Consider the following 14,155-nt stretch of genomic DNA (forward strand, 5'->3'; position numbering starts at 1 on the left):
AGAACGATTAATTAAATTTGATAAAAAAATTACATTAAAAAACAATTAAGCGTTAATCGCGCTGTAATTAATATAATATTATGTTACTGCAATTGATGAATATATCTGTGAAATATGTTTATATTATTTTGTAAGGTTATTTAAACTTTTGTTTTGTTCTATATCCCCGCATCAGAGTCTTTGTATCAGCATGCTAAATAAATAAATAAAAATATAACTGTATTAAGTCAGAAAATAATGAAAATAAAAATCTATAAAAATATTAGAATAAAATTAGTGAAAGTCAAGAGTATGTAAAATATCTGTAAAACGTACCAAAATGAACGATTTCGTAAAACATATGAACTGATCATATTTAATCATATTTGTATTTAACAGCGCTGTGGAGTCGCGTAAAAATCTACCACTCCGACTCCGGCTAAAACACCAAAACTCCATGACTCCGACTCCGACTCCACAGCCCTGGTATTTAAATACAATTAATTCAATATTGAAAGGGAAATACTTTATAATTAAGTTTTAATTATAAAGTATGTTTTCTATCTGTTTAATTATTATTTTTAAACAGATAGAAAACCGCTCAATTATAAGTTATATTGACAAAATGCTTTAAAAGGAAAAGAACTTTAATGATTCATAAAAACGGTACTTTTGGAAAAATATTTTATTAATCATGAACTGATATCAATAATTTTATATCAATTTAGACTTCAATACGAATAAAGTTTTGAGTTTTGAACAATTCTTTTGTTAGATTTTCAAAAAAAATAAGAAATAAAAAAATAATAATAAATAAATAAGATTCATTTGGCGAATTTGGTGCTGAATATTTTCAAAATGTAATTTGAATTTATAAAATTTAATTGAAAAATTTTATTTTAATTTTTTTTTCCTCTTCTTGTCATCAAGAGAATACACACCGCACTTTAGGTTTGTCAGTCAGATATTTTTGCCGATTCCTGGAAGAAATTATATTTTGTTAGCAAAACATACAATACAAAATAATATTTAAATTTAACTTTCACAATTATAACTGAATTAATGATAAATTAAATTTTTGTATTCACAAGTTACATCATTCTTCATCAAATTTTCAGGCAAATAGAAATAGATGTTTTTTTTACATACTTTGAAACTTGACTTTTTATACCATTTATGTTATCAACTTCTCATTTACAACTACATTATTGATTGGTCTTTTATTTAGTCAATGACATTTATTAATTTTACAACTGAACTATATTTTACTACGGTCTGTGTATAAACTGCATTCGTAAATTATAAGTCGTAAGTCGTAACTATTAATAGTAAATTTTCCTTACACATTTCTTTATAAAACATTTATTTTCCATTTATTGTAATTGTGTATTGTCTTTAACATCTCTTTATTTAAATAGCGATACCACGCATTATTATTTAGCATTATTGTTTTTTTACCAATGACATTTAAAGACAAATAGAAAAATATCAGCAAAGATTTAATTATGCAATATTATATTTCATGATTAATCGCTTATTAATAAAAATTCGTGTAATTTATATATTTCAATAAATATTATAAATACAGAAATTGAAAATTTTAAAAAGTACATATTGCACATACAATAGAACATGAAAACAGAAAATTACGCATAAAAATTCTGCAAAGGCAAAATAAATTTACTACTGTATAAAAATTTGCTGAACTACCGATCAAAATTAACATTTTCTTTTCACATTAGAACGTAAATTCGAAATTTCGATTTCTCAGTAACTGGTAGATGGAGAGACGTTACTTAATAAATAACGACTTTTAATATCAAAATAGAACATCAATAATAATTGATCTGTTCACCTCTTTTGCATATTTAGAATTGGAAGTATTTATTGTTTCAAATGGATTGAAAAAAAATGGAATAAAATACTATATTCCATGCAAGAGAATTTCAATGGCAATTGGTAATATTTGATGTAAAGTTTAAATACAAATATTTTCTTGTAATATTAATTTATAAAGTAGCATTATAAATAAATACGTTCACCTTGAATTTACTTTCATCGGCATGACGTTGTNTTTATATATTTCAATAAATATTATAAATACAGAAATTGAAAATTTTAAAAAGTACATATTGCACATACAATAGAACATGAAAACAGAAAATTACATATAAAAATTCTGCAAAGGCAAAATTAATTTACTACTGTATAAAAATTTGTTGAACTACCGATCAAAAGTAACATTTTCTTTTCACATTAGAACGTAAATTCGAAATTTCGATTTCATAGTAACTGGTAGGTGGAGAGACGTTACTTAATAAATAACGACTATTAATATCAAAATAGAACATCAATAATAATTGATCTGTTCACCTCTTTTGCATATTTAGAATTGGAAGTATTTATCGTTTCAAATGGATTGAAAAAAAATGGAATAAAATACCATATTCCATGCAAAAAAATTTCAATGGCAATTGGTAATATTTTGATGTAAAGTTTAAAACAAATATTTTCTTGTAATATTAATTTATAAAGTAGCATTATAAATAAATACGTTCACCTTGAATTTACTTTCATCGGCATGACGTTGTTTATGCATAAACCATTTCTCCTTTGACCAAGTCCTGAAGTTGCACAAATCACATAGAAATGCCATTTCAGATGATTGTTCGTGTTGATCATTCTGTGACTTGTCATGTGTTTCACTTGATACTGCAGCTGATATTTTATTATGCGACTGTGAAGGTAATTTCTGACTATTCTGTTCACAGGATTGTAAAAAGTAAAATTTGAAAAATTGAATTAAGTTTAAAGAATAATTAATCTTTCGCTAATTGCTTTATCAACTGCTTTTACTTAATATCTCAGCATATTCTTTACAATATGATTATTTTAAAACAAATTAGAAAAAGCCATGTAAAAATATAGTTGTGATTTTAACCAGAATATCGTAAGAAGAATAAAAATAAATGCAATCAATATAACATATAAATAATTTTTTATATTCAATTATTTTTGTTATAAATATATAAACTTCATAAGCTGAAAACTAATTTATTCTAATGTTCTCATGTTTTCTACTGTTTTTATTTGACAATTATTTTCTAAATTTGAACAACTTTTACATATTACTTTACATGTATACCTATTTAGATGGCCAACACTATTTATCATTTAGGCAAACTAGACAACAGCCCAATAAGCAAGCCGGTGTGAAATCCGCGAATTTAACGCAGTTGTCGAAAAAAATGTAAACAACTTCGATAGAAAAAAGCTCCTGGTGAGAATTAGATCGAAGATCACCCTTTGTTATAACAATTAGATGGGAAAGTTGACAGATAGGTGTCAAGAATGGGCCGTTATTGTCAACATGTGACGATCATGCGACTCCTTTCCCACGACAACTGAATAAAAGTCCGAGTCCTGGAAGCTCAGGGTGCGTCGGCACACGAAAGTTATTTCTGTACTTGTGCCAGTCGATCTCCATGCAAAGGAATTGGATCCAGTCAGAGAAGACACCAAGAACTACTACCTCTTCCATACAGACGATGCATCAACTCTCCATTACTCTGAGAGGTATTTAGGGGATATAGAACTTGTAAAATCACTCTCTCTCGCACTGAAATTAAGTCAGCGATATATTTATAGATTCGAGATTAGTCGCCCGTTTTATGTAAATAGTATAGTATCATCGCATTTAACCTTAGTATGATTTTCGCCTCCTGTAACTTAGATTTAGTTATTTAATAAATGCTTTATTTATTTGTTAAACCTGTCTCCTGTCGTTGAAAGGACGCCTGCCGGCTTACCTTCGCACTCCTCACTCACTTTTTGCCTTCCTAGTCATTCGACGACTCCGAGACCGGGATTTTACCGGCGTTTGCAATGTAAGTGGTCAGGAGGGATTAACCGCTGACCCTCTGTCTGTCTCACACCATTATTGGGTACAAAATTTTAAGAAAATTTCAACGTTCTGCACACTTTACTAAAATATTGAATTAAATAGTGATATATGATTTACGAATCGATTTTTTTTCCTTATTTCTCTCATGTCACACTATTTTAGTATTTAACACTTTGTTCTTATTTGACTTACCTTAAATGATTTGATCCTACTGTTATTTAAAATTCATCTAAGATATATATTTTAACACGTTAAACATTTTTAAAATATTAAACTTTGATATTTTATAACTTTTTGTAAATGAATTGCAACAAAAAATTTTCAAATTGTTTAAAAAAAGGTAAAAATGGCTTTGTTTAAAGAATTACAGATTGTATATTACTTTGTATATAAATAATAAAGCATGCCAAAATTTATTATGTTTATTTATTATACGTAAGATTTCATTTTTAAAAATATCTAACTTGTAAAATAAGGAACATACTTGTAAACTTCGCATAGAGTGCAAAATAAAATGGCACCTGAATGCCGAATTATTATTATTTATTACTTTTTATTCAAGTTATTATATTGATTTATTAGTTTTCGTTATTTTAGTTTTACCTTACGTTATTAGTAGACAGCGGATTTTAAGCAAATGCCTATTTTCACCGCAGCATATTCGTGGCTAAGATATTGTACTAACTACTACAGTGAACATTTCTTCGATATCCAAAAACTTCTAGTCACTTTAGCGGACAATGCAGTTTGTGAAACTAAAGCCAAGAAAATTTTGAATGATATTTATGTTCAGAACAAGTTGATGTACTGTACATCAAGTGTTATTTCACATTCATTGCAGATACTATTACTGCTCTCGAAAGTAGCAGGTAACCTATATATGCGAGACTAATCGGGGGTAGGATGTTTACGAGTTCTTCACTTTCCTACCTCTTACTCGACTCAAGGTCTTGAGTCGAGTCTTGAGTTGAGTTGAGTCGGTCTCGCTTGTCTAAAGGATGGAAAAAAAGAGGGTCAGGAAAAAGGATCGTTAGATTCTTTCACCTGTCAGGATCTGACACCAATCTATCAATTTATCGCGGATAGATACGCGGATAGATGGGGGGAATTATCACGAGCGATCTCGTCGAGGACTTCGGGTTTAGTATGAAGGTGATAATGGTGGAAGAAATGCACTCCAATCGTTCGTTAACAAAATACCCGTTTATTCCGTTTATTCCGTACATTTATACATAGTTAAGAATTGGAATACAAATCCCTCTCGGGATTTTCAATCCGTATAGTTCATAAAGTAACGGCAAAGTACTGTATAAAGTAGTCGCGACTCTAACCGCGAGTTTGAAATATTCGAATAGCGAGAGAGAGCTTACATATCATCGCGTGTAGGATAAATACCTCTGATTAGGTTGTTATAACGTTGATCCGAGGTTCGTCCTTCCAAGTTCAAAGTTCAAATCAGTCCAAAGTTCAAAGTCTATTAAAGACGGTGGCGACGAGATGCAGGTAAATCCACGGGCACACACTCACAGTATAGAGAAAAGAACTTAATTTCCCCCCCCTGTGTCGTCATCGCACTTGTCTTTTATATGGGGGCTCTCTTTTTTCGAGATTTCCCTATGTACGTCACAGGTGATGATCTTCGTTGACCAATGGTGGGCGAAGTGACAAACTTATGACACAACAATTAACTCATCCTATACAGGGAAGTATTGTTGTGGGAACGGAGTTTTTATGAGCGATTTTTATGAGAAAATTTGTCGGTTGTTTTTCCCTTTTTGTGTTAACCCTAACTTTAAAAAAATCGGTTTGATTTTGAAACAAAACGGAAAATGAATGAACAAAATGAATATAACTATTCGAATCTCGGCCCTCTTAAATTTTGACCCTCACATATATGAACAAATTGATCTCCTCAACAGAGCAAACCAGAAACATTGTGATGCACCAGGCACTGCTGCAAAAAAGTGAAGAAAGAGTTGAAAGCATTGCTTCAAAAGAGACTTGGATTAAAGTGTTTGTTTGTTGTGGCTGATATTTTGGCAGGAAAGAAGTGCAAAACTGAAAGTAAATTTTCAGTTCATCTTCTTCCAAGGTTGAAATACTGTCCGTTATCTTCAGTAGATATGGAACGCTCTTTCTCTGCATAAAAATTAATTATCAGTGACAAACATTGCAACTTTTCTATTAAAATTTGGAAAAAGTGCTTGTAACATATTATGAAGCTAACTATGGGAAACAAAAAATGAGTAGATAAAAAATGTAAAGATAATTGTTTGTCTACATTTGTGTTTGCATGATTCTGAATACGTGCATTTTTGTTTGCAATACATATGTTAAATAAAAAATTCATCGTCGTGATAAGTACGTAAATTGTTCATTGTGCAAATTTTGAACGCCTATTTTTTGTTTATATAGCTTAAACGACGCAATTTAAAAGCTTATTTTAAGTGCCTAGATGTCCACTGTCCAGTTATTAGTTACCATTAGTTATACTATGGTAATTCTTTTTTAATCTTTTTGTGAATTTTAAGCGTCTGTAAAATATAATTAAGTATTAATTTGTTCTGTAACATCTTATGTACAGTACATTTACCATAAAATTAAAACTGATTAGCAGCATGTAATTCAAAATGCATTTCCTTTTATAATATATAAAACATCAAATCTACTTTTTCCATCTTAGAAATTGTTTGTGATAAGTTCTCCGTAGCAATTTTGTGCTTAAGTCGAAAGAATCAAGAAAAAAAAAAACAATAAACAATCGAGTACTAAAGTTTAAAAAGTTCACTAATTAAATAGAAATTGTTTCTGTAGAAAAGAGAAGAAATATGTCGAAACAATTATTACGATTAAATTCATTCCAAATAATTTACGATGGTAGATTTCACCTTAATAGTAATTTTACTAGTTATTGAAAGTTATAGAGACCAAATTTTACCATTTCTATTTCAATGATAATTTAGCATGCTATTTAGAAACATATCAATAATACAGACAATGACAACATTAAATTAAAATAATCAGATACACCATGAATCTGAAAATTTACTGTAACTTAAATCCTGTTGTTTTGGAAATACCGTATACAGAAGTATAAAAAGACTGATGCTGATTATTAAATGACTCAAATTACAAACTTCAAATGATCAGTTTTTTGTTTTGTGTCAATTGTTCATTTTACATAAACAATGCTCTGTTATTAAATGATTAAAAGTTACAGAATAAAATTATTTATAGCAATCATGTAATAAAGTCACCTAGAAAAAACCTGTTAATCAATTTTAAAAGTTTTTTACAAGTTCAATAACTTTTTTACATTAGAATATTCAAGTAATTTTAAAAAATTAATTTTGAACAATTTCTTTACGTACTTTGGAAGAAGATGCGGTTTCTTCCTTAGGATGTACTTTCTTCATGTGTCCATTTAACTGATATTTATATTTGAACGTTTTCCTACAAATAGCACATGAAAACGGTCGGATTTTTTCATGAGATATCAAGTGCAATGTTAAATGAGATAACCATAGAAAATTTTTTCCGCATTTATCACATTTATGATCTTTTTCTGCCTTTTTTCCGGGAATCTAATTATTATATGATATATAAGATACATTATGCTATTTCGTACATACTAAAATAGAAAATTACAGTTAAATTTTAATACATTTTGTAAATTCATTTAATCTTCTATACATTTTAAACGCTTATTAGTAAAGAAGTTATTTAGTAACTAATATTTACGATTTTTACGATAGAGATATAAGTATATTTTTCAATATTTTACTGTAAATTATCAATTTTATTTATAATAATTAAACTAGTTATATAGTCCATCATAATGTTATATTTTATATTTTAAGGTAATAAATTTGATATATTATATTTCATAAATAATACATGGACTTAAATGCAAAAATAAACATAAACATAATCCTTACAGTAATAATATCAGAAGCGATTGCATGCGGATGTAATCGTTTGACATGTGATAACAGAGAAAATTTCGTTTTCGCGGCGTATTTACAGTCTTTATGGTTGCATTTGAATGGTCTTTCTTCCGAATGTATTCTTTTGTGCATCGTTAAATTTCCAGACTGGGAGAAGTTTTTACCGCAAATATCACATAGAAACGGTTTCTCACCAGTATGAGTGTTCAGGTGCGTATCTAAGCGCGATTTCGTTGAAAATGTTCTTTTACATTCAGTGCATTCATGTTTCTTCTTTTCGTCCTTAAAAAAATATTCATTGTATAAACTACTACAAATTATACTTTCGTCATTAATATCTTCAGAAATATTTTTTTCTTTATATCAAAACATAATAGTAAAATATATAGGCCTATATTTTCTCGATAGAAAGTAAAATTTCAAACTTTTTATTTTTTATAATTTCTAATGACAAATGTCGCCTAATATTATGTTATATTACTTAAGTAAATACAGTAATATAATATTTTTAAAGTAATGTGTTACAAAACAGATTGAACGTTTCACTTACCTTTCCTGGTTGCATTTAAAAAATTAATAATTTAAAATTTAAATTTACTTTATAAATTTAGAAAAGATGAAACACCAAGAATGCACTACAATAATGTAAAATTTCGGAATTGTTTTATCAGACTCATTATTGTACCGATTTGTTTGCTTAAAAAACAAAAATACCGGCTTAAATTATTTCTTATTATTATATTAAATTATTATTATAAACGGTAAGCGACTTAAAAGCCAATACAGTAGTAAATCGGTTTTACTCAATAATTCGTCCGAATTCAACAGGCAAAATCCGAAACCGTCGAATCCCGTGATAAATTTTTCTATATGAATCGATGTAAATCCAATTAATTAAATCTAGAGTTTTGGTATGCACTTTGGAAATTCTAGATTCTAGAATTCCAAAATACATACGAAAACACATTTTATACATAAAAATACAGCGTTTAATACTAAAAACAATAAAAANATATAGTCCATCATAATGTTATGTTTTATATTTTAAGTTAATAAATTTGATATATTATATTTCATAAATAATACATGGACTTAAATGCAAAAATAAACATAAACATAATCCTTACAGTAATAATATCAGAAGCGATTGCATGCGGATGTAATCGTTTGACATGTGATAACAGAGAAAATTTCGTTTTCGCGGCGTATTTACAGTCTTTATGGTTGCATTTGAATGGTCTTTCTTCCGAATGTATTCTTTTGTGCATCGTTAAATTTCCAGACTGGGAGAAGTTTTTACCGCAAATATCACATAGAAACGGTTTCTCACCAGTATGAGTGTTCAGGTGCGTATCTAAGCGCGATTTCGTTGAAAATGTTCTTTTACATTCAGTGCATTCATGTTTCTTCTTTTCGTCCTTAAAAAAATATTCATTGTATAAACTACTACAAATTATACTTTCGTCATTAATATCTTCAGAAATATTTTTTTCTTTATATCAAAACATAATAGTAAAATATATAGGCCTATATTTTCTCGATAGAAAGTAAAATTTCAAACTTTTTATTTTTTATAATTTCTAATGACAAATGTCGCCTAATATTATGTTATATTACTTAAGTAAATACAGTAATATAATATTTTTAAAGTAATGTGTTACAAAACAGATTGAACGTTTCACTTACCTTTCCTGGTTGCATTTAAAAAATTAATAATTTAAAATTTAAATTTACTTTATAAATTTAGAAAAGATGAAACACCAAGAATGCACTACAATAATGTAAAATTTCGGAATTGTTTTATCAGACTCATTATTGTACCGATTTGNATGAATATCTAAATTATCGTAATAATCGAATTTATAGTGTTTCAACTTGGATAACTTTCGATATTTTTAACTTAAACTAGAAAGTAATAATTAAAAACGTAGGGAAAAGTAATTCATTAAATCTTTTCAAATGCAGGCTTTACTACTTCGAACAAATATTTTAAAGGACTTTTTTTTTAACTCTTTCCGCCCTGTGGGCACTAAGAGGGCCTGTTTTTGCAAGCCCATTATGGGTTCGGCCGGGCCCACAATGGGGCTGCCGGGTGGTGAGGGACGGGGCCCGTCATATCCGAACGGAACACCCCTGAAAAATTTCTGGGGATTTTTCGACCCGTTCGGATTCGAACCCGGGTCCCCTAGAGTGGTGGGCTGCCATCTTGGCCTCCTAATTTAAAGGACTAGAGTTTGTGTACTTCTTTAATTAGCATTCTCGTTGGATAGAAAAATGTTTAACGAGCATAATGCAAATTGAATAATCGTGAAACTGAATTGGTCTTAGTCTCACATATTAAAATTTCAGCTCAAAATATTTCAAATATTTTAGGATTAAATTAATGGAGTTAGGCAATTCACATATAACACATAAGCAATCCGCTTAAGGTGAGTGTCTCTCTGGAAGACAAATGCCAAGCGCATGATTCAGGCACGAACCCACGACCAATTACTGTACTACTGTTTAGAAGTTTTACCAAATGCTATAGAATAGAGCACGAATATTATAAAACACTGTTATACAATTTTCAGATGAAATCCAAAATACGTTTGCCTTTAAGCAGCTTACAATCATAGGTTTATAACACTTTGATCTTTTATACCATATTATGAATTTTTGAGTAAATGTCACAATGTTAATTAGAATAATCATCATACTATATCGTCAATATTACATTTTACTTGCAATTACAGTAGAACCTCGATTATCCGCCCTAATTGGGGACTGGGGTTGGTCGGATAATTGAAAAGTCGGATAACCGAAAAGTATGAAAAAATCCATTATTAGTGTAGTATATTATTATATCCCATGTAATTAGTATATTAGTATATNCTTCAGAAATATTTTTTTCTTTATATCAAAACATAATAGTAAAATATATAGGCCTATATTTTCTCGATAGAAAGTAAAATTTCAAACTTTTTATTTTTTATAATTTCTAATGACAAATGTCGCCTAATATTATGTTATATTACTTAAGTAAATACAGTAATATAATATTTTTAAAGTAATGTGTTACAAAACAGATTGAACGTTTCACTTACCTTTCCTGGTTGCATTTAAAAAATTAATAATTTAAAATTTAAATTTACTTTATAAATTTAGAAAAGATGAAACACCAAGAATGCACTACAATAATGTAAAATTTCGGAATTGTTTTATCAGACTCATTATTGTACCGATTTGTTTGCTTAAAAAACAAAAATACCGGCTTAAATTATTTCTTATTATTATATTAAATTATTATTATAAACGGTAAGCGACTTAAACGCCAATACAGTAGTAAATCGGTTTTACTCAATAATTCGTCCGAATTCAACAGGCAAAATCCGAAACCGTCGAATCCCGTGATAAATTTTTCTATATGAATCGATGTAAATCCAATTAATTAAATCTAGAGTTTTGGTATGCACTTTGGAAATTCTAGATTCTAGAATTCCAAAATACATACGAAAACACATTTTATACATAAAAATACAGCGTTTAATACTAAAAACAATAAAAAATTAATACTGTATAGATGATGGCCTTCGAAACAGATTCGTCACTTAACTGTTTTTGATTGATCCAAAGGGGAGCAGACTTTATCTTTAAATGAAAGATTGCTACGATGATTGTCTTCCATGAAGTACTCCATAAGAAATTTACAAATAAACTTTGTATTATTTCACTTACATCAATTTTATGTTTATAAAGTAAGTGTCTTAGAGTAGATATAATGGGCTTTATAATAGATCATATTTTCTATTCACACCAAATAACGTTTCTGCCTATTGTTAAGTACCATAGTGTAAGGTTGCTGACTTCAAGGGGGTTAAAGAGATTTAACCTAAAGGACACTGACACTTGCCCATGCAACAACACAGAGATTCTAGTCGTAAACCATCTCCTGTGGGACTGTGAACTCTTTGAACAGCAAAGAACTGTATTAATGGGAAAGATCCTCAAGTCCAAATATAGTTGGCCTTGCCCACATAAAAGGCTCGTCCAACAACGAGAATCTTACATCGCAGTAAATAAGTTTTTAAAGGACACTACCGCTCTGGACCCATCCCATATCCAGATATCCGAAGACTCAACTTCGACTGAACAGACTTAACTAGACTACAGACCCTCCTCTACTCATCGACCTTAGTTTCAGTTTCAAGTAATCTCTACTATATATATTCCACAGTGTACTCTCTGCACCATCATCAAGCAAACTCTGCAATGTAAATTCTTCTGTATTGACCATATACACAACCTTTTAACTCTATGTTAAACTGTTTATTACTGCTACCTTTGTATTCAACCAACCTCTGTTACAAACTCAAAAGCATATGCAATGTAAATAATTTAATATACTGTACATACGTTTGATTCGTTGAGATATATTTACGTACTATAGCCCGAGTTGGGCACTCTGTTACTCTGATTTTGTACATATGTTTTGCTGTAAATATTTTGATTATGTTTCTAATAAATGCCGATGCACCTCATGAGATCCCCTTCCTCTTCTATCTTCCTTTCCACTTTTCCATCCCCTCTGGCCCCTGCCACCAATACTTTCTCTCCCGTCTATATTCTTCTCACTTCTTTTCACCAACTTTACGGAAATACCTTTGAGTAACGCTGTCTATTCTTTGTCTATTTTTGATGGGAATGAGACACTTCTATTTCTTACAATTATTTGCTCCTTATTACTTCTTTGAAGCATTTAAACTTTAACAGTGTGGTTCATAACAAGACAAACGTCAAAATGTCGTTTTTCGTTGTAAATATTTTCGCAAATAAACTATAATTATAAAAAAAACACAAGAACACTACATATATTCTGCGAAGAAAAAAACACTGTCCGAAAAAAATCAACAACGTACTGTCAGAGTATTATACAGTCAGAGTGACCCGAAGACACTATAATTAATCAATTATATGACTGAGAGTAAAGCTCTTTTAAGAGTTGGAACGCACTTACATTATAAAAATATTGGTATATTGAGGGTTAAGTACTACACATAGAAGCTTAAACTGTGATCTGACTTTATAATAATTAAAATAAAAATAGAAAAGAGAGAAATTCGAGATGAAATAATGTAGACATATCACTTAACTAATTGCCTAAATCTCAAAACTAGGACCAAACACAGCAGTTCAGATTTATAGGAGAAAAATAGATTCTAAACGCGTTATACAGAGCTACTGGAACTGAGTTGAGCGCCGCCTGTACGCAGTCAAAGAAAACTGCATCGGGAAAACACGTGCGTCTTTGGGTTGGATACGTACTGAACGCGGTGCTTGTTTTCTTCCTGTGAAAGTGAACCACGCCTTTCTGCCACACAAAACTTCAAAAAATAACTGTTGTGTAGTCGGTTGTAGTGTTGCCTATATTACTGCGCCGCCAGGTACACAGTACAAAGTTAACTAGTAATGTGCGATAGTATTTTTTTTAATCGATATTGATCTCGATAATACAGACATACGTACACGAGAGCGATATTGGATTTATTATTGGATTAGCGGAAATTATGAAGTTGTCTAGTGCAATATTAAAAGATATTGGAAAATTAATAGTTGAACATACAGAAAACATTTAAAGGGATAGATATTCAATAGAAGTTCGGTCCAATGAAGTACGCACCTGTGTATAATCGATAAGCGCCGTCGAAACTTATCACTTGCATTTTCAGGACACGCCACCTGTTATCATAGAGTTTTGAGATGGACCCTTCCGATCCGTGACAAAGTCGAGGTGAGGCAGTTACTCAAGAGGGGCATTTAAGCGGCGTCACCTGACTGTTTTAATCGACAAAACTAATCGATAATAACTGTTTTATCCCCGCTTATATAGCGTGAGATTTTTTAAGTTGTGAAGTTACGGTAATCATTTATGAAAAAATTACGATTATATCTTTTATTTCAATCAGTTTTTCCCTTTCAACGTCTTTTTGTATTTATTTTATTGTAATTTGATTCGAAAAAAGAAATAAATAAACATATCAGATTTCACTTAGCTCAAGTTTTAGGGACCAACAGCTGTTTCGTTTGTAATTGGAGAAGAAAGTGTTTTCTTTCACGGTCAGTGTAGAGTTTATTATTTTAGCCGCCATCCATCTCATTCTATTATAAACAATGCTGTTAATCGTATATAAAAGATCGGGCTTCCGTTCCGATGTCATTGGTGCTATCTATCCCTTTAAATGTTTTCTCTTCTTCTTTAAATGTCTTCTCTTCTGTATGTTAAACTATTAATTTTCCAATATCTTTTAATATTGCACGAGACATCTTCATAATTTCCGCTAATCTA

General features: G+C 29.9%; 1 protein-coding gene across 1 annotated transcript; it reads right to left on the minus strand.

The window, feature by feature from the left end:
- Positions 1-790: 790 nt before the first annotated feature.
- Positions 791-8,486, minus strand: LOC111619891 (zinc finger protein 429-like). The gene is made up of 5 exons (XM_023361718.1): positions 8,381-8,486; positions 7,822-8,112; positions 7,255-7,467; positions 2,540-2,740; positions 791-959 (listed from the first exon to the last, which is right to left on the minus strand). Exons 1-5 carry the CDS (start codon positions 8,393-8,395, stop codon positions 936-938), a joined length of 744 nt encoding a protein of 247 aa, XP_023217486.1. The 5' UTR covers positions 8,396-8,486; the 3' UTR covers positions 791-935.
- Between the last annotated feature and the right edge of the window lie 5,669 nt (positions 8,487-14,155).

The sequence above is a fragment of the Centruroides sculpturatus genome, unplaced genomic scaffold, assembly GCF_000671375.1.
Source record: "Centruroides sculpturatus isolate CEXI.00-Female unplaced genomic scaffold, Cexi_2.0 scaffold160, whole genome shotgun sequence".
Classification (NCBI taxonomy): domain Eukaryota; kingdom Metazoa; phylum Arthropoda; class Arachnida; order Scorpiones; family Buthidae; genus Centruroides; species Centruroides sculpturatus.

What these genes read in the sequence shown, in the direction of transcription:
- LOC111619891 (XM_023361718.1), bottom strand. An exon ending in TCGCTTCTGATATTATTACT is followed by an intron (nt 7,468 to 7,821) that starts GTAAGGATTATG and finishes TATAATAATTAG; the next exon opens with ATTCCCGGAAAAAAGGCAGA. An exon ending in CCGATGAAAGTAAATTCAAG is followed by an intron (nt 960 to 2,539) that starts GTGAACGTATTT and finishes AATTTCTTCCAG; the next exon opens with GAATCGGCAAAAATATCTGA.